General features: G+C 38.8%; 1 protein-coding gene across 1 annotated transcript in view; it reads right to left on the bottom strand.

Moving 5' to 3' along the window:
• The window catches only part of Mospd2 (motile sperm domain containing 2), a 42,364-nt gene extending 22,148 nt beyond the window's left edge, over positions 1–20,216 (bottom strand). Inside the window, exons 1-5 of the mRNA XM_040744066.1 lie at positions 20,063–20,216; positions 19,840–19,909; positions 5,793–5,948; positions 3,521–3,607; positions 1,568–1,722 (exon numbers count right to left, since the gene is read on the bottom strand). Of these exons, the coding sequence (XP_040600000.1) occupies positions 1,568–1,722; positions 3,521–3,607; positions 5,793–5,948; positions 19,840–19,909; positions 20,063–20,071 (477 nt within the window). The 5' untranslated portion in view covers positions 20,072–20,216. The remainder of the gene's footprint in view (positions 1–1,567; positions 1,723–3,520; positions 3,608–5,792; positions 5,949–19,839; positions 19,910–20,062) is intronic.
• Positions 20,217–20,225: the final 9 nt, after the last annotated feature.

Raw genomic sequence — 20,225 nt, 5'->3', positions numbered from 1 at the left:
ATCCATCCTCTGATGAGGCATATAAGATATTTCTTTCTACTTCAACTGCTGAGATTGGATACACTTCTCTTAAAATGTTGATAATTTAAAGTCTAGCTATTTGTATAATATTAAAAGATTCCATTCTTTTAGCTAGGAAGCTGAAAGGCCACAGTCAACATAGTAGTCCAACTCATATTAAAGCATATTTTATGCAACTTTATAGGCTGACTTTGTGAATCATAAAAATAAATTGTTTAATAAAGATTCAGCTGCTATATAACACTAATAATGACTGAAATATGTAACAGGACCAATACTCTTTCTTTACAAATTAGAAATGACATTATATAAGTTGCTTGAAAAACCATCAGATAGCTCCTGTCAATTCACTACATTAGGTAACAGAAAACATTAGCATACATTACTCATGGTTGCGAGGTAAAAAATAGGTAACTATGGTACCTAAAGAACAAAAGAATCATAATCTACCTTTATTGAATGTTGACTTACCTAAATAATTTTAGCTTCATTTAGAATATAAAATATATTATTTTGTAATTTATAATCCATTCAATGGAAACTACATTTTTTAAAAATACAGGGTATTAGATTCTTAATGTGAGAAAACATTCTGCCATCTCCCTCCTAAAGCTCTTTTTAATTGTTCTCTCTAACCTGGTTTTGTTGTTGTTTAAATCTAAGACATTGGACTACACAGCTACATACTATAGTAAAACAGTTCTTTTTTTAAAAAATCTTATACAGGTATTCGCCAATATTATTACAAGTTTCCCACAAATATGTAATTACATATACTCTATCAAGTAGGTATGACATAATTTACCATCTTGCCATGTTGGACATCTAGACTTTTTCCTAATCTTTCAGTATTCTTTGAGGCAGTCTCACTATGCTTTCCAAGCTATCCTTGAACTCCTAGGCTTAAATGATCTTTATATCTCACCTTCATAAATAGGTGTGGCTATTGGTGCACATAGAATAATTTGTTGTTATTGGTAGCTAGTGATTTAACAAAGTTTTCAGGTTGGTAATATCATCTGAAGAAAACTGGTTCCCCAAGCTTACTAAATAAAATAAATAAAAAACATTCAAGAAGTATACCCAAGTGCCCAACAAAAACACAGAGCATGGCATGAGGCAAACTCACATGAACATCTTGTACCCTCAAAACAAGGCAAAACATATAAACGCCATGTGTTTATTCAATATTTAGTGACTGTGTTACTCTGTGCAAGGCATGGGGGTTGGTGCTGGCGTATATTAGCATGATAAAAAAGTTCAGTGTTCATCACAATGACTCATGCCCTGCCAGCCTCCATGTCTTACCTCTCCATCTTTTACACCAAACATGGAACATTGCTAGGACATATAGCATCTGTACCAAATACTGAAGCAAATTTAATTCTCTGCAAACCTGTTCCACATTTGACTTCACACATACTTCAAGGAGAAAAATAATCCTTCTGCTAGCTTCATTTTACAACAATATTTGGTTGGCAAGAATACAGGGAAAACAGAGGAAACCAGAGCAAACTATGATTTACAATTAATGAAGAATGTTTACCATGCTATTGAGTCCAGTTTCGGACATGTCAAACATCACTGTGATAGGCTTCCCATTTTCTCTCTTGGCATATCGTTCCAACCAGAATGCTATAAGCTTCTTTTTGTCCATTATGGTTTTCTGGTCTTTTATATGATACTTCACTCTGATCCACACTTTAAGCAGAACAACAGATAAAAATACGCATATTATTGGTGGCATTTCATTATGTATATATGTATGTATATCCTTCCCTTGGCATGTTCCCCCATTTATAATTCATCTTGTTCTGAATAAAAACATCTCTCCCCTCTTTAAAATGAGAAATGGTCACACTTGGGACCTTTAAATTAAAGAGTAGAAGAGAGGCGCACTAGTTTTTTCTCCTTTAGAAAATAAATAGACATCACTTTTAAGTGAGCTGAAGAGAGAATGCAGGCGAACAAACACCATTTTGCAATAACCTAGAAGTGCTCTTCACTATGCTTAAGAGGAAAGCCACTGGTCTGATCAAACGCTAGAAAACATGTTCCACCCAAAAGAGACACAAGACAAACAGGAGGGAGGCCTGGGGGAGTGCCATGCAGGGGAGTGGGAGCCACAGAAGCTTCAGTGGTGGCAACTAAGGGGAGTGGAACATGCAAACACTTCAGGTGGTGGCAGCTAAGACTGGAATGGGTTGCTGAGAAGAAAAGCAGACAGAGGCAGGGGACGCCTAGATGACTTTGGAGTCCTAGCTTCATTTTGGTTTTCCTGTTTCAAAACCTAGCTTGGGTAGTGCCATAGAGGTTGGAGTGGAAGAGGCCAGGGAGGAAACCTATCTGGTCACAACCTGGGAAGGAGCTGACAATAGGGAAGCAGGATAGGCAGGACTGAACTGAGGAAGTGACTTGTGAAGATGAAACGGCATCAAAAGGAAGTTAAATTGCAGGGAGTCGAGAAATGGACCAGAGCTGAACAATCCAGAAGGAATGTGAGTGACAGGACACCAGTGTGAGTTGTAGATTATATTGAAGGCAGCTCACAGTCAAGAGACACCAGCTGGCAGGCAGCTGGGTATGAGGCAAGTAGCTTGGGAATTGCATGGAATCCGCACTGTGAGTTGGGAAGTTGCCAAAGCTGGTGTGTCTGAGATGATCCCACGGGACAGTATCAGCTGCAAAGTATAAGAAACCAAGAAAAGAACAGGCTTTGGGAAACATGTTTCAGGGGCAAACCACAGAAGATGTTTGAGAAAAGGAGACTGAAAAAGAAGAGGCAGGAATAAGAGGAATATGCACTGTACCGTCAAAATATAGTGCAATTCACAAGCTAAAGAAAAGGCAAGCAACATGTACATAGGCTCTCCTACCCTTAGCACCAACTCAAGCTATATTTGGGCGAGTGGAAAGGAGGATAAGAAAGTCATCTGAACAACTGATGACTGCTACTCTTCTTCCCATTACTACCCATATTTCAGAAAAAGCTAAGAGGAGACCAGGAGAGACTTAAAAGCCCATTTTGCATATTTAGCAACTGTCAAAAGATTCTCCATAAAAAATAAATATAAGGTGGAGTGCTAACAGCAGCGAGAAAGAAGATAATGACTAACTGAAATGACTTTGACTACTGCTCCGATGCCATGCCTACTTGCCTGCCTGTTACCATACTGCTCACCATGATGGTCATGGACTCTAATCCTCTGAAACCATAAGCCCCAAACAAACTCTTTTACTAAGTTGCCTTGCCTTGGAAAAAATGTCTCATCACAGAAATAGACAAGCAACTAAGACATAGTGTCTGTGTTTGCTGTTTAGTTTGAGATAATGCAAACCATGCGTTGTTATTATTTGACAGAGGTAAAGATGGCCTCATACTTCTAGTTGCAGGACATTAGTTGCATATGCATATGGAAAAGTTCTGTGATTACTAATTGAGACACAGACATACATCTTCAAGTCTTGAGAAGCTGGGGTATGAATTGAATATACTTACATAATTTGTTGCCTTCTTTGTCATAACCGTGGAGATAAATACCACCAAGTTCTAATAACCATCTTGGAATAGAGGATTCACTGAGATCTAGAAAGAAAACTCACACTGTAAAGGTAATGTCACATAACAGTTCTACCATCACTTACTCAAACTTGAACAAGATTCAACTTACTTAAATCTTGAATAAAATATAACTTATTTAAAAAAATTAGAAAGAGTAGTTGGTAATACAAAAGATATTTCCTACTGAGAAAACAACTGACAAAATATTTACAAATGCTGGAAAGAACTGGGAAAACTCCCTTATTTTCGTGGATACCTTTGCAGATTTGGTTGGTTTTCAAATAATGATTTGATATTATCAATACATGTTAACACTAAGAGACCATTTGATTTAATGCTGGGGGGATCTGGGTGTAGTTCAGTGGTAGAAGGGTACATGTTTAGCACAGACAAGGTCATGGATTCTATCCCTAGGTTCCCTCTAAACAAACAAAAGCTACATTAATAAAATATTCACACAACCTTAGAATGTAAGGGGGAAACATCACTGTTTTGTCTAGCAAGATGCCATTTTCTCTCTGTTCCCTCTCTTCCTCTCTAGCTCTCCCACACCGTGTGTGTGTGTGTGTATGTATGTATGTATGTGTGCATGTGTGTGTGTGTGCGTGTGTGTGTATGTATGTATGTATGTATGTATGCATGTGTGCATGTGTGTGCATGTGTGTGCGTGCATGCGTGTGTGTGTGTGTGTGTGTGTGTGCTGTTTTCCTCTATCACTCTCACCTTATTTTTGGGAGAGTCTCTCAGTAAGTTTAGAGCTTGCTGACCTGATTTGGTTATACTAATACAGTAGCTGGCCAGCAAAGCCCCCTGGGATCCTGTGTCCACCCCACTCTCCACCGTCAGCACTCAGATTACAAGTGCATGTTGCCATGCCTACCCTTTGAAGTGAGTGCTAGAGATCTAAACTTAGTCATGCTAGCTTGTGCAACAGATATTTTACCTACTGTGCTGCCTCCCTACGTCCAAGATGGTATTTTGTGCAAAGTTTTATATACAGAAAACTAATTATTTAGAGCAGGTGGAAAATAATTCAAGAAACAATATGAAATTCGGGAAAAATAAACAACAGACCTAACTGGTCTCTAAGAGAAGTTGAGGACCAATGTGGCAAGGCAGCACATGGAAGGGGTTGTTTCATTTGCCAGCACTTCCCAGAGAACTTTCAAAATTTCTCTCTCATTCCCTCTGCCTACCTCATATCTTTCCTGTGTGTCATCAGAAACTAGCAACCTGTACAAGCATACACACATTGTTGAATTTAGTACCAGATTCTCAATGAGCTAAAAAAGAAAAAAGCCACACACACTTTACTCCGAATAAGTTTATTCTGCCCGTGATTTAGAAATTGCAGATATGTGCTTCTTTTCTTGAGTAATATATGTTTCTTTGTTTGAATTGCCTACAGTTTTACATTTTGTATCATTTTACTTTTTAGATTTTAGGTATGCCCTTTCTTGTGGACTCCAATAAAAAGAATGGGGAGAAAATTAGCTCTAGACTTGTTGGCCATTTTGTATTAAGTCTTTAGACTCAGTCACTCCAGAGTTCATAATCTTCTATGACAGGCAATGCTTTATAGGTAGTGAAATGGGCAGTCGTGTCTACTTATTCTTGTTAACATTTTAGAGAGAGACAATAGGTAACATTCCCTGCAGAATTCTTCATATATCTGAAAACTACTATAAACTTCCCTCTAAGATTTCAAACACCCATTTTGATGACGAATTTCAATCTAGTGGAAGAATTTGGAGAAGGCTGCCACAGGAATCCTTGGGGACAAGCTTGCTTTGCTGGGCTCCTCAATCAGTTATGGAACACTCACAAGCACTTGGCACTCTGGGGATATGTAAGGGTATGGACAACAACTGAAAAAACAAAACAGGACAGCAATATCTTCTTATTTCTAGGCCTAATAGGGAAGATTATTTTGCTACTGTAATAGAATCAAACCAAACACAGATTAGGCAACCATGTTTTTAGTGATAGTGTGTGACTCGGTTCCCTGTCATCTGATTTTCTTATGAATGATTCTCCTTCTAAGATTTTGTCATAAACTGTCCTTTTGAACGTATAATTAGGCCCCTAAAAGTAATATTATAGTGTTTATGATGAATTCTAGGATGTGTACACATACAGACAAATGTCTAACAGTAACATTTATACAGATGGTGGTATTACCCTGTTGAGGTTAAGTCCAATAGCTTACCATTGACAGAAAATTCTTTTCTCCACTGAAAACTCTCATCAAGCATCTTCAATGTTTCATCCACAACGTTATGTCTCCAAGTTAAGTAACTTTCAACCCAGTTATCATCTTGCTGAAGCCTTTCAACATCACGTGGATCATATTTTTCTGACTTTTCTAGAGAAAAAAACAATAATGAATAGCTAAATCAGGTTAATTCTGCTGCGAAAAATAACAAAAATAATTGCAAAGGAGAAGAGAGATCTGGAAGACAAAGTCATACTTCTCCAAGACACACATGGAGATGTTTTTAGGTGAAAACTCAATCTAACGAACTGACTGTATTCCTAAGTGAGAACAGAGTAAAGTTATCTAAAGACTACAGATTGGAGAAGATGTGTAACTATATTGTTCAGGATGTCTTTGAATTCTTGGAGTTCAAGCGATCCTCCTGCCTCAGTCTTAGTAGCTAGAGTCACAGGTGTGTACTTGTGTACATGGCACAGAACGTCGTTTTTTAAAAAAGTCAAGGGGAAAACTGTCCATTACCAGAAGGAAAGAGTTTTTGTGAATTCTAAGGTGGTCTCCTACTTGTGGCTCTTCTTCCTTGGTATCCCAAGTACTGGGATTACAGGGGTGCACCAAGGAGACCAGCTAAGGAAGCAGCGATTTGGGGTCACAGTTTCAGATGTTTTACTCTGTGCCAACTTGACCAGTGATGAGGTAGTATGTCATGGCAGAATGGTACTAGAGAACAAAACCACTCATAACAAGGCAGACGGGAAGCAGAAAGAGAGCCAGCAAGGGGCCAGGGAATGGGTATACTATTCAACTGCACGTCCTCCCAGTGACTAACTTCTTCCAGCAAGGCTGTCTCTCAGCTATGGACTCATTGATAGATTGGTCCACTGACGAAGTCAGTGCCCTCATGATCCAGTCACTTCTCATCTGCTACCAGCTGGGGATCAAGGCCTTCAACGCACAAGCTTTTTCAGGGACTATTTCCCATTTAAACCATAACACGCAGCATCATCATGTTTGCAGACTCTGAGGCCAACATTGCCAATAATAATTATAATTGTGTGTTTTCATACAGATGTCATATTCCCCACTAACTTCTCTGCCAGATATTCTTCCTTGCATGCTATTCTCACTAGTTTACTGTAAGTGAATTCTTCTTGTCTCTCTGGAATCACCCCTACACATCAAATTCAAACATGTAGCAGCACTCTTTTCAGATACTTCTTCTTCTCACAAATACTTCCTGTGACCAAAGGTCATTCTTCAGTGAGCAGCAACGGATCTTCATTTAAGTTTTTCTTAAGGCATTCAACAATATTTATCTTGAAATCGAGTTACTGGTATGCATTCCATCTTTCCCAAATCAACAGTAAGGTTCACAGCCTGTACATCTTATGAATTCTCCAGAGCAGATGACACAACAGTTATTGACAGACTCTATTCTGTCTTTACTTTTAGCTTCTTCTTCAGTGCTAAAGCAAACAGTTTTAGAAATTTCTCTGGCTTCTACAATCATTTTCTTTCGCAAGTATTTAGTTGCTAAGTTGTGCAGTGTCTACCTCCTCTCCACTTGCACTGCCTTTAGTTCAGGGCCCTTAGATAATAGATGAAAGGGCAGGAAAAGTACAAAGTGCATTGAGACAATTAACCTATTTAGGTCTCCCCTTTTTTCATCTGCAAACTGTTTTATCTACTCAGAGGGCTGTGTGAGGGTCAGATGAAAAAGAATGTATGAAGTACTTGGAAATTTAAAACACCATAAAATATGAGATCATAAATCACACATTTGTGGAATGTCATCTGGGGTATCGATTTTAATATATGGGTCCTATTTTTCTAATCTATAAAATGAGTGGTTCCATAGTACATAAACTTTAGGAAATAGTTTTAGCTCTGTAATTTGAAAATTCATTAGTATTCCAAGCACATTTTCCTTTAATTATAATTGACATTTGAGAGCATAAGATGACTTTAAAAGAGTTAATATAGGCTCTGTCTTATTAAGGAGGGATCATGTCGTTGGCCGTTGTACCCATAGGATATTTTCCTTAAAATTACAGCTGCCTTCATCCACTTGCAGGAAAATGTCTGCCACATATCCAAGTTAGCATAAGCACAGTTTATTTGTCAGTTCTTCTTCGAATAAAAATTAAAAATGGTGGTCAGTGAAAAGGGAACAAGTAATTTCCCAAGTCAAACACACTTAGTATGTTATACGCGTACACCCCCTTTTTTTCTCACAGAAGATTAAAGGCACATGTCTTCAAAGGTTAATGGTTAATAAAATACACTGTATCATTAAAGTCATTCTAAAATAAGTCTGGCTTTTCTCTCTTCTTTTTTCCTGAGCACGATAAGCACAATGAATACTTTTCTTGGCTCTGGTCATAGTCAGCAGTTTTACCTGCTATTGCTTTTGTATAATCAGTACACATGTCAGCACAATGAAAAAAAGCAAATGATACCTTAGAACTATAATGAAAGCCATTTGACCTCACAGGTTTCTGGAAGTGTCTTGGGCATCCACTTGGGTCTTAGACTATATTGAAAAGTACTTTCTTAGAAAGACATTTGTAAGTGATACATGCTCAGTAAAAAATAACCAAAATAAAAATGAGGAACCATTATTGCTAACATTAGTTATTACTACTGGTAACACTATCATAAGACACTGACCCATACTAGAATTTTCTTCTTTTTCTTTTTGGTTTTCCAAGATAGGGTTTCTCTGTGTTACAGTTCTGGCTGACCTGGAACTCACTTTGTAGATCAAGCAGGCCTCGAACTCACAGATCTGCCTGCCTCTGCCTCCCAAGTGCTGGGATTAAAGGCGTGTACTACCACCACCCTCTTCCTGTGATAGTTTTCATGGATACCAATCTCTGCAATCAGAAGTTTCCATTAACGTTATTATTAATAGGAATGTATTTACACAGGAAATGCTGTTGTTGCTGTTTTAACCATTTAGCCCTGGACAAGCAGAAATGAAATCAGAGAAGGGAAAGAAATGAGAAAGAGATAGCTGGAGAGGAGAAGAGGTAGGGTTTAGCAGAGAGAGGCAGGAGAAAAGTCGAAACAGGGATAAAGAACAAGAGGAAATAGGGAAAGGGCCAAGGGAGGAAGGAGGGGGTGAACACAAGATGAGAGATGTGGGACATAAGGCAGATGGGAGGAGGAGAACGAGAACAGAGAAGAAGGTGAACAGTCACCATTCTGTAGCTTTGGATCGCACAGTTAAGGGACATCATTAACTATACTTACTACAACAAAATCCACTCTTTTCTTTTGAAATCATTATGTTATTCATCTATTTACTTGGATGTTTATAGTGAGCACGTGTGTATGTGTGGTGGTCAGAGGACAACTTTCTCGAGCTAGCCCTCTCCTTCTGCCATGTGTGTTCTAGGAAGTGAACTCAGTTTGTCAGAATTGGTGGTACACACCTTTACCCATTAAGCCATTTTGCTAACCTCCACAATCTCCTGTTTTCATACATAGGTCTTAGATTCCCCCCATGAATCTTTATGACAGATCGGATGAAAGTCCTGACAGGGATTTGCGAGAGAAGTACAGACTGTGGATGTGTTAAGTATGGAAGTCATTGGGAAAAAACAAAAAACCCACTCCCTTAGCAGTTGGCCACAATCTACTCTGAATCTCTCCTCCTCCGTCGAGCTATGTGGAAGACTGAGTGAAAGGTGATCTTCTATGATGAACAAAGTCTCGAGTTGTAGCATGCATCAGAACCACTAAGGGCTGTTAACACAGGCACTCTTGGGTTCCCTACCTAGATGGTGAATTTTGGAGGAGATCCAAGAATCAGCAAGCTGGAATAAGGACCATATCTAGTGAACCTCTGGTTGGCTGCAAGGTTTGGCAATTCCCACCACCCCACCCCATGTAGGGTCAGATGGTAAATATCTTAAACCTTGAGGGACACAGATACCCCGTTGCCAATTCCTTGTATGTGTATTTAAAAGCGCTTTAAAATACAAACCAAACCAAAATAATTGTCAGGTGAGAGCTGTATAGAAACAGGCCTTGGATGATCTCTAGTCAGTTGCAGGGAAGGTGGAATTTTGTGCTTCATTTGCTTTCCTTCAAGAGCACCAAAGACTAAATTTTTACCAGTTTATCCAGGCTAAACAGACTTCATGGATTTTGTCCATTCATACATATTATGGCCTGTGTCAAGGCCTCAGTGCAGACTCATTATATACAATTTGGCATTTGCTCTACTTAGTCCAAGTCAAATGGGACAATGTGGGGCTCACCTCATTAAAAATCCAAGCCTGGTGACACAAGCCTGTAACTGCAGTTATTCAGAGGCCAGGACTGCAAGATCACAAGTACAAGGCCTAAAGGCCTACCCCAGCTACACAGTGAATTCAAGGATAGCCAGGCAACTTAACTAGATACTTTTTCAAACTAAAAACTGAGAAAAAGAAAGGCTAAGTAATACAACTCAATGGTAGAATGGTAGTGTGATAGCTTAGCCTGTATGAATCCTGGGTTCAATCTCCAATTCTCTCTCTCTCTCTCTCTCTCTCTCTCTCTCTCTCTCTCTCTCTCTCTCTCTCTCTCTCTCTGTCTCTCTCTGTCTCTCTGTCTCTTTCTGTCTCTGTCTCTCTGTCTCTCTCTCTCTCACACACACCCATAGGGAAATACTATTCATGAAAAATAAGCAACAAACATTCATTTTAAGGAAATAGCTCCTTAAACCACAGCTGCAAATGTCAGAGTCCCTGTGTAATGCGGGAGAGGGCATGCGGGAGTGGGGCTAATGCTGCGCTACTGTGCTGCTAAATCGCTCCTTCCCCTATTGTCAAGAGCACATGTTAGGGCTGGAGATGTAGTTTATTGGTACAGTGCCTTCCTAGCTCAAGTAAGGGCCTAGGCTCCCTAGTGTCGCATTACATTTTTTAATCAGAATGAGTATTCCCATGTAAATCTGCTCCCCTCTCCACCAACCCTGACATTTCTCAGAGTCCAGATCTCCAATAATAGATTGCATTGTTCTTGCCCTTTTGAAAAGTTAAAAATTTACAGAACAGAAAATAAAGTTATCAAATACCGAGGCAGCAAAGACCCAGAATTGAAAAAAAATTAATAAAACAAAACCAACCTAGCTTACTGGCTTTGACTAAAATTACCCCTAATCTTTCCACAAAGCTTTCTATTAGTTTTAACATTTTTTTGGTACTTTCCATTGTGATACCATCATTAAACCACGGGTTATTTAGCAGAAGTAAGAATTACACACATTGCTGGGAAGTTATTAATCCATAGAGGTAGTTGTTTTGGCTTCCTAAAATTTAATTTGCTTTTAAGTACCTGTTTATTATGACTCCAAATATAGTTGCCTAATAGTGTGAGAACCTGGCCTTTATGATCCAGCTGCTTTAGAATTTTCTAAGACTTCTTTTATTACTTATCACATGAGAAGTGCTTGCAAAAGCTCCAAAAGTAAAAAATAGATTTTAAAAGTATCTATTTTCTACTTTTTGGGTAGGAAAACCTATACACTCAAACACACACACAAACCTACTCATCTGTGTTTCTATAATCAAGTTTGTTCACTGTGTTATTAACATCTAAAATTGTAAGGATATTTTTACCTGCTTTATTCTAGTTGTGAAAGAAATTTGCTGGAATGGAATCCTTTACATGTTTACAGATTTCCTGAGTTTCTTTTATAACTCTGAGAACTTGCATTTGAAGGCTACATATTGCCTTAAGTAGTTTTTGAGTTGTTTAATGTCTTGTTCACTGAAAATATATAACAGGCCCATTCATACAACAAAGATGTCTGTTCCACTATGTTCATAGCAGCATTATTTGTAATAGCCAGAACTTGGAAGCAACCTAGATGTCCCTCAACAGAAGAGTGGATAGAGAAAATGTGGTACATTTACACAATGGAGTACTATTCAGCAGAAAAAAAACAATGGAATCCTGAGATTCGCAGGCAAATGGATGATACTAGAAGAAACCATCCTGAGTGAGGTAACACAGTCACAAAAAGAGAAACTTGGCATGTACTCTCTCATATATGGATTTTAGACATAGATCTGGGGAGTGCCAGCCTACAATCTCATGGCCAGAGAGTCTGAGAAACAGAAACTTCATTTAGTGGCTGATCGAAGAAGAGGCAGACTCCCTCGGTTAAGTACTGAGCTGAACTCAAGAAAGCCAGTAACAGAGAGGGAGGACTGATGACCAAAGGGATTAAGACTGGGCTGGTTTAACCCCCAGAAACAGCTGACCTGACAAAGGTTAACTCTTGAATCCCAGGCATCAGCCTGGGAATCCAGCATGGGACTGATCAAGACCCACCCTGAATGTGGGTGTCAGTGAGGAGGCCTAGGTAATCTACTGAGCCTTGGGCAGCAGATCAGTACCCATCCAGAGTATACACACGGACTTTGGACTTCCATCCAACAATGTGAGGTGCACTCTCACCCTGAACTCTTGGGGGAGGGTCTAAGCCCTGCCCTGGATGAAATGACAGACTATGGACACCCCCATGGAGGGCCTCACCCTCCCTGGGGAAATGAAGGGATAATGGGGGTGGGTTGGGGGAAGGGCATGGGAGGAGGGGAGGGAAAGGGAGAGGGACCTAGAACTGACTTGTGAAGCAACCTTGTTTCTTATCTAAATTTAAACTGAAAAATAAGTTAAAAAAAGAAAATATACAACAGTACAATGAAAAAAAGAACCATAGCCAACTAGAAAAAGTAGGTGATATTAAGTTCTACAATGAAGCCAGGCGGTGGTAGTGGCGCACGCCTTTAATCCCAGCACTTGGGAGGCAGAGGCAGTGGGATCTCTGTGAGTTCAAGGTCAGCCTGGTCTACAAGAGCTAGTTCCAGGACAGCCTCCAAAGCCAGAGAGAACAGAGAGAAATCTTGTTTCGGAAAAAAAAAAAAGTTCTACAATGAACGTAAATTTCCTAACATTGTTTAGTGACATGTATCAAATTTATGTTCTCTCATTCTTTGTAAAATGGTGACTTAAGGAGAAAAGTTATTAGGAATTTTTATACGATTGTATTCAACAGTCTAGAGATTGTTTATTGTTGTTTCTGTTTTTTGTGTTTTGTTTTGTTCTATTTTTGATTTTGAGACAGGGATCCACGTAGCCCAGGTTGGCCTCAGACACAATATGGAGCTGAGGATGGCCTTCACTTCCTGATCTTCCAATCTTCACCTCAAGTGCTGGGATTACAGACTTGAGCTACCACACTTGGTTTTTTTCAGGTATTTTATTGTGATGGTTAACTTTAGTTGTCATCTAGATACAACCTAGAACCATCTAGGAAGAGTCTCAATGAGGGATTGTCTACATTGTGTTGGACTGTCGGCATGTCTGCAGAGGATTGTCTTAATCAAGATAATTGATGTATCAAGGCCTAGTCCACTGAAGGCAGCACCATTCCCTTGACAAGAAGTCCAGAACTAAATGAATAGAGGAATGGAGTACATGCAAGTAAGCAAATGAGCCTATATGCATACATTTCTCTCTTCTCTTGATTGTAGATGTAGTGTGATTTACTATTTGCAGTTCACATCTCCATTTCCCATAATACTGGATTGTAAATGAAATAAATTTCTCCCCTCAATTGTCTTTTGGTTAGGGTGTTTTATCATAATCAGAATTATTATTAGTGATTAAATTTTTAGTAATGATAATTCACTCCTGTATCCTATTCTCAAGAAAGAGCACATGTTACAGTCAAAGATGTAGTCCAAGTAAGGGCCTGGCTCTCTAGTACCACAAAACAGTGAAGAGTACAGTATAAATTAGATAAACAGACTGTACTATTATTGTCTAAGCTATTGAAATAGCTGTGACTAAAACAAAATCGCTAGCCTAGTACTGGCAGTGATTCATTAGCAGGTGGCTTAAAACTGCAAATATCATTAAACATTAAGAATGAAGATATATGATTAGGGATAAATTAAATAGAGATATGAATTTTTAAAACCCACTGAAAGATAAAAGAATATTTGAAGGGTCATTACTGAGACTATCGATTAAAAAGTAAGCAGGACTATCAATTCTTCATTCTCACAAGATTGACTCAAGCCTTTGTAGAAAGTCACATTTCATGTCCTTTAAAGCACAGACTTGGTAATTTTAGATCTATCATAAGGATAAAAATATATCCTTTCCAAAAACTGATTGACAAATAATTATATACATCTATGGCATATGTAATGTTCTCATTCATACATTGTGGAAAATACAATTCAAGCTAATGAAAAGACCACATCTTTGTGTGTGCAGAAATGTATAGACTTTGTTTAGAGCAGCACTATACAAATATTGAGCCTAAAATTAATCAATTGGTTTATACATTCTATGAACTATTACACAATTCCAAAATTAGTTATATTACACAATACGAAGGAGTTCCAAACTGAGGCAAATCATTAGAAAGTATGTCTAGTCCTTATATAAAGGTAAAAAAAATGAAACAAAATTGTAATAAAGTTTTGATGGAGGAGATTTCTTAGGTGATAAAACTAATGAAAAACAAGATAATAAGTAACAGCAAAATGCAGGAAAAGTGTCTCCCAAATGTCACAGTGCATGGGAAGCATTTAACATAATATGGCTGAATAGCAAATACACAGTTGTGCATTCTTTCATGCTTTATACATTATGTCCATTAAAAACATCAAGATTCAACTAAAACAAAATAAAAATTACGAGGGCAGAAACGTCATTGGGTGAGAGTAATCAACGTAAATAGAAACTGAAGAAACCATGAAACAATGGGTAATTTTGAATATATTAAGAAACTGCCAAAATCAGTAATAGTGCCATAAACAAAAAAGGTATATGTATAGATGAATATAATCATATGAAAGTAGTTTAGCCAAACTAGCAATCGAATGCAAACTACAAAAAACTATTAGTTAAGAAATCATGAAACTAAACATGGATAAGGTGTAGGAGGCAAACATTATTCAACAGGGCCAGCTTGTATGGTGGCAGTTTGATATATACTATCAAATGGGTCCCAAGTATTTACTTGTGAAAACAATAATTTGATTCTAAGACATGAATCTAAAGGAAGTAATCTTAAGTGCTTCATAAAGTTGTACTAACAAAAACATGGAATTAATCTAAATGTCCAAAAAGGGACTGTGTAAATAAAATGGCAATTGTCTTTTACTAATAAATCCAAATATGAAAAATATATATACAGTATTGTCTACTTTATAAAATGGGGAACTAAGATCCTGTCAATAGAAATGTAACATATAAATGGTAATCAGGAACGTCTTTTTTGCTTTCATAAGGATATATAGAAAAGATTAGAAAAATCTCTACCATTGTTAACTATTTTTAGACGGTATGGAGGCTTTTTTACTTTTCTGTCATCAACTAAGCTTATTTAAATGTTACTATAGCTGTAAGATCAGACAAACCCCGTGAGCACAGCGAGCTCTCCACACGTACTGAAGTACAAACCCATCACCTGGACCTCCACAGTTCTCTACACTGCACTTCTACTGTTTCCATTCATGTGCACACGTCTCTTTGAGGCTTACAACAGCAAGTTTCTTATGCTTTCTGAGCATGCTGCATAGCTTTTCACCTCAGTGCCTTTGCTCAGACTGTCTGACCCACCTAGATCACCTTCTCTATCTGGCCAAGTTCCACCTAAGTTCATAAGAAATACCACCTGGGTTAGTCAGCTTTCTGTCACCACAACAAATACCAGAGATCAAAAGAGTAAAGGTTTATTTTGGCTCAGAGTGTTAGAGGTTCAGTCTGTGATCAGTTGGCCCAGTTGCTGTTGAAGCTGTGGTGAGGAGGGGAATCATGCAGGTGGCATGTAGCAGGCCCACGCTGCTAACATCATGGCCAGGGAACAACAGGAAGAGGCAGGAACCATGGTTCGAGGATCATCTTTAAAGGCACCATTCCCAAAACCTCTTACTAGGTCATCAGCCCCTTTTTTGTTTGGCTTTGGTTTTGGGTTTACTTTTATCTTTTTTCTTTTTTGGTTTTATGAGACAGGGTTTCTCTGTATTGTTTTGGAGGCTGTCGGTCCAGCCCCTCCTCAAACTCGCAGAGATCCGCCTGCCTCTGCCTTCCGTGTGCTGGGATTAAAGGCGTGCACCACAACCACCCGGCAGTTTTGGGTTTTCAAGACAGGCTTCTCTGACTTAACAGCCCTGGCTGCCCTGGAAGTCACTCTGTAGGCCAGGCTGGCCTTGAACTCACAGGGAATCGCCTGCTTCTGCCTCCTGAGTGCTGGGATTAAAGGCGTGCACTGCCACTGCCTGCCTGCAACCTGCTCTTAAAGAATCTGTTATTTCCCAATAGCAGCATGTTTTAGAGCAAGGTTTTCTAAGGGTTGGGAGCTGCTGAGCCTTTTCATGACATTGACTTTAACCCAATACTTAACCCCCATCACCAAGAAGTAAGTATCTTTCTTTGTCTGAGGGAGCACTCATCAGTCTTTGAGAAAGGGTCTCATGTATAGGCTGGACTGAAAAATCACTAGGTAGTCAAGGCTAACCTTTTTTAACTTATAATCCTCCTGCTTTCACTTCCCGCTTTCTGGGATTATAGGTGTATGCCACCATGCCAACGGATTCCTTTGGTTCTTATTCCTTGTGGTCCAGTTCACCTTGTTCTAATGCTGTCACTAGATTGTACAAGTTAGGAAAATGGCTCTATCACTCACCTTTCCCTAATACTGACAACCTGACTTCCAGAATTAAGCACATAATGAGCACTTTCAGAGCTGAATAAATTATTGTCACAAAGAAAAAGAAGAAAAGAGAAGGAAATGTTTCTCATTTGAGACTCAGAGTGGAACTTTCCACAGTAACAATGACAGAGAAAAGCACCATAATTATGGACCTGTACTTTCTTCCTTTTCTGCTCAAAAACCTACCCATATTTGGTAATATTTTCTACAGGAACCAAAACTGAGCTTGGAATTCACAAGAATCTGATTTCACATGAATGTCTGAAGAGAGATACTTGGGGATAATAAATATTTTTCTGCAGGAAAAACACCATTATAGCTTGTACGCCTTAAATCTTTTATGAAAAAAAATATTAATTACAACTGAAACTGTGAAAGACAAAGGTGAAGTAGATGTTCCAAACACAAAGTTAAATTTTCATCTATTTTATCTCTCTATATGCATATGTATATAAATATATAATATTTTTGATATTTCAATACAGGGTTTCTCTGTGTAGCTCTGGCTGTTCTAGAACTCACTCCGTAGACCAGGCTGTCCTGAACTCACAGAGATCTACCTCCCTCTGTCTCCTGAGTGCTGGGATAAAGGCCTGCCCCACCAACACTGCCCGACTACTATTTATATTTTTAAAGACAGAATTTCACTTTTAGTTCATGCTTACCTGGTACTCCCTATAACAGATCGTGCCACCTTGGAATTCAAATGCCCTTCTGCCTCAACTTCCTAAGTTCTAGGATTACATACACTAAGAACCACATTGGCTTTCCCAAGGTTAATTTTCTAAAAAACAACCTTACAGGGGAGAATACAGACAAACTAAAAAGCCTTATTAGAGTTCAGGGTACACCTGTAACTTTCAGGTGAGAAAGTCTTTCGTGGTTTCTACTTTCATTGCCCATAGAGTCTATTTACAACTCTTGTGTAGATAACTCACATACCAGTTCACCTACACCTAAGTGTATATATTTAAGGTTAAAACCACACCATGACATATACAGTACCTGTCTCTGAAAAAAAATTGTCTTTATAAAGACTGCTCTTTCAGACTTTTGGTAGGAAAGGGGAACTGGTTAGGTCAGTTCTTAAATTGGAATGTCAATTTTCCCAATCATCTTCTAATGCATATCTTCAAGTAGTGCTATATTAATTCAATGATTATGTATTGAACTGCAGGAAAGGTATTGATGAGTGAGAAAAATACATGAATATTGTGCCTTCAACTTCTACAGACTGCTACTACTAACTAAACCCATCTATCATCTACTGGAGGAAATGAACAATAAAGAACAGGACAATTACAGGGTAGGAGGGAAAGTACGCTAGACAGGAAGCTACTTAATAACCAGCGAAGGTCTCTCAGATACATTTTAACCCTGAAAAGACAAAAACAAAACAACAAAATAGGCCTAACCATACACACTAACTGGTAAGAAGCATCCCAGGCTAAGAGAAATGGAAATACCCCAAGATGCAAACAGATGCATTCTGTTTGAAGAACACAAATGAAGCAGGGTAGATATATTTTTCAAACTGTGGGTCATGTTTTGGAGTGTGATGTCAATTTTGTGGGTCAATGCATTTTTAAAAAGGAAGTCCAATAGAAAATACATCAGCCACATATTTTTAGACTAAATATTCTTTAATGAACTTTTGCTTTGTGTGTGTGTGTGTGTGTGTGTGTGTGTGTGTGTGTGTGTGTGTGTATGTATGTACGTACTGGGTTGCCATCTCTATGTTTCTTAATGCAGGGAGTGGTCAAATCTGCAGTAAGCAAGAAGAGTAGTAACAAGTGAGGATGGACAGATAGCCAAGGGCTAGGCAATATATGGCCTTGCATTTGTAGGCCATCAAGAAGAACTGGAACTTTATTCTAAATACATGCAGTGGAAAGACACTGAAGGGTTTCAAGCTAGGGAGTGACATGATCTAATCTGACATTTCGATGTTGCTGAAAGATTACTATAGTGAAATGCAAAGGCCAGGCCATAACTCTTAACACCAGGGATTCCGAGCAAATTGCTTAATCTTACTACACTTCACTTCCCTCATTTTAAAAATGAGAAGACTGAATCAAGATGACCTTTAAGACTTTGGAGATTGCATAACTTATCCATCTTCTGATTGATCCTTTGAGCATAAGTAAATGACTATTATAGAATCATCAATTCTTAGTTATGAGTTACATCTTAACATACTATAAATGATTCTATTCATATAGAAGCTATTTTAGAATTATCTCCTTACTACAACCGGATATGATAATAGGCATGAGTGAGATCTCTGTGTTAAAAGTGAATGGAGTGCTTTTGCAACTCTCTAGTATAAAGTTTGGTGCGTGAAGAAAATTGGAGAGGAGGTAGAAAAAGATTTACTGACCAGGCTATTTGGAACATATTTCCTTATTTGTTCATCAACTGATGTACAATACAGAAGAGTAGAAGGGTATAGGAATCTTCTGGTAAGCACTAAAACCAAAATACAAATGTTTACTTCCTTCCACAGCAACCAAATGACTGAGGCAAAATCTATATTGACAAACTAGTAGTTTTTACTTCCACACTTGACAATCTGATATATGTTTCTTCACTTAATCCTTTAACCTTATTTACATTTCACAGATATGGAAACAGGAACTCAGAACATGTAAGTAAACTATTTACTGTAAGGGTCTAGATTAGCATCAATCAAATGCAGATGGCAACTTGAGCATTTAAAATTCTGTATAACTTACTCTAAATGTTTAGAAGTACTGATCAGATAAGTACTTGACAACTCAAGCATCTATGGCACTGAGACATTGAATGTTCAGCCAATAAATCGATTCTGCACTTACAGAAACTTTCAAGTACAGAGTGTGATAAGAACTTGTGAGTGGCACTTTTGGTTTTAAGAAGCGGAATTAAGCTAAATAAAAGGAACTGGATTGCCAAATTACTTACAAAGTATATAGCAAAAGTACAATGACAGCTTCCAGGTTCATTTTCTGGTGAAAGCCCCGCAAAGGACCATGAACTGCACAGTGTCACTTATGCCATTGACCAAGTCGTCCGCCAGGCCTATGAACACGAGATGCTCCACATTCTGATTTCTAACTTACATTAACCTTTTAAAAGAAGAAGCGAGCACACCATCTGCCCAGCTGAAGCAATGAAAACTGCATGGCAAAACCCTTGAAACACGTACAGCATTTTTCCAGTGAGGGTTGGAAAGTTCTTTAACATCTGCCAGCAAAAACACCACAAACATCCCAGCAAAAGTTGGATATGCTCACTGAACACCCAGCTTCAACCCCTAGAATACATGCTCACCTGTCACATACTCAGCTTCGAATCTCCGCCGGGTCTCAGAGATTAGCTTGGCTTTATTCTGAGCGTTATTCTGGATGGGAGACATAACAGAACCTTAGATGCTTAAGGTCTTTTTACTCAGATCACTCTCTGCACAGAGCACCTGCACCGGAGCGCAGGGGCCCTGGGCCTGGAAGACAAGCTTCCCGGTCTGGGGACCCAGAAGTGCTACTGTGCTGCTCACCTCGGCCATAGTCACAGTCGTGGACTTGATCGTAGTTGTAGCGTTCGCTCCTTCCACAGTCGGCAGCCAAGTGTCTCATCACCGGCCAGCCCAGCCCAAAGGTAGACAGAGATGGGAGGGAGGAGGAGGAGGCGGTCGCGTGACACCGGAAGGTAGAAGGAAG

The sequence above is a fragment of the Mesocricetus auratus genome, unplaced genomic scaffold (genome assembly GCF_017639785.1).
Source record: "Mesocricetus auratus isolate SY011 unplaced genomic scaffold, BCM_Maur_2.0 Super-Scaffold_100003, whole genome shotgun sequence".
NCBI classification, from domain to species: domain Eukaryota; kingdom Metazoa; phylum Chordata; class Mammalia; order Rodentia; family Cricetidae; genus Mesocricetus; species Mesocricetus auratus.
The sequence above is the reverse complement of the archived record's forward strand: the minus strand, read 5'-3'. Positions and strand labels throughout refer to the sequence as shown.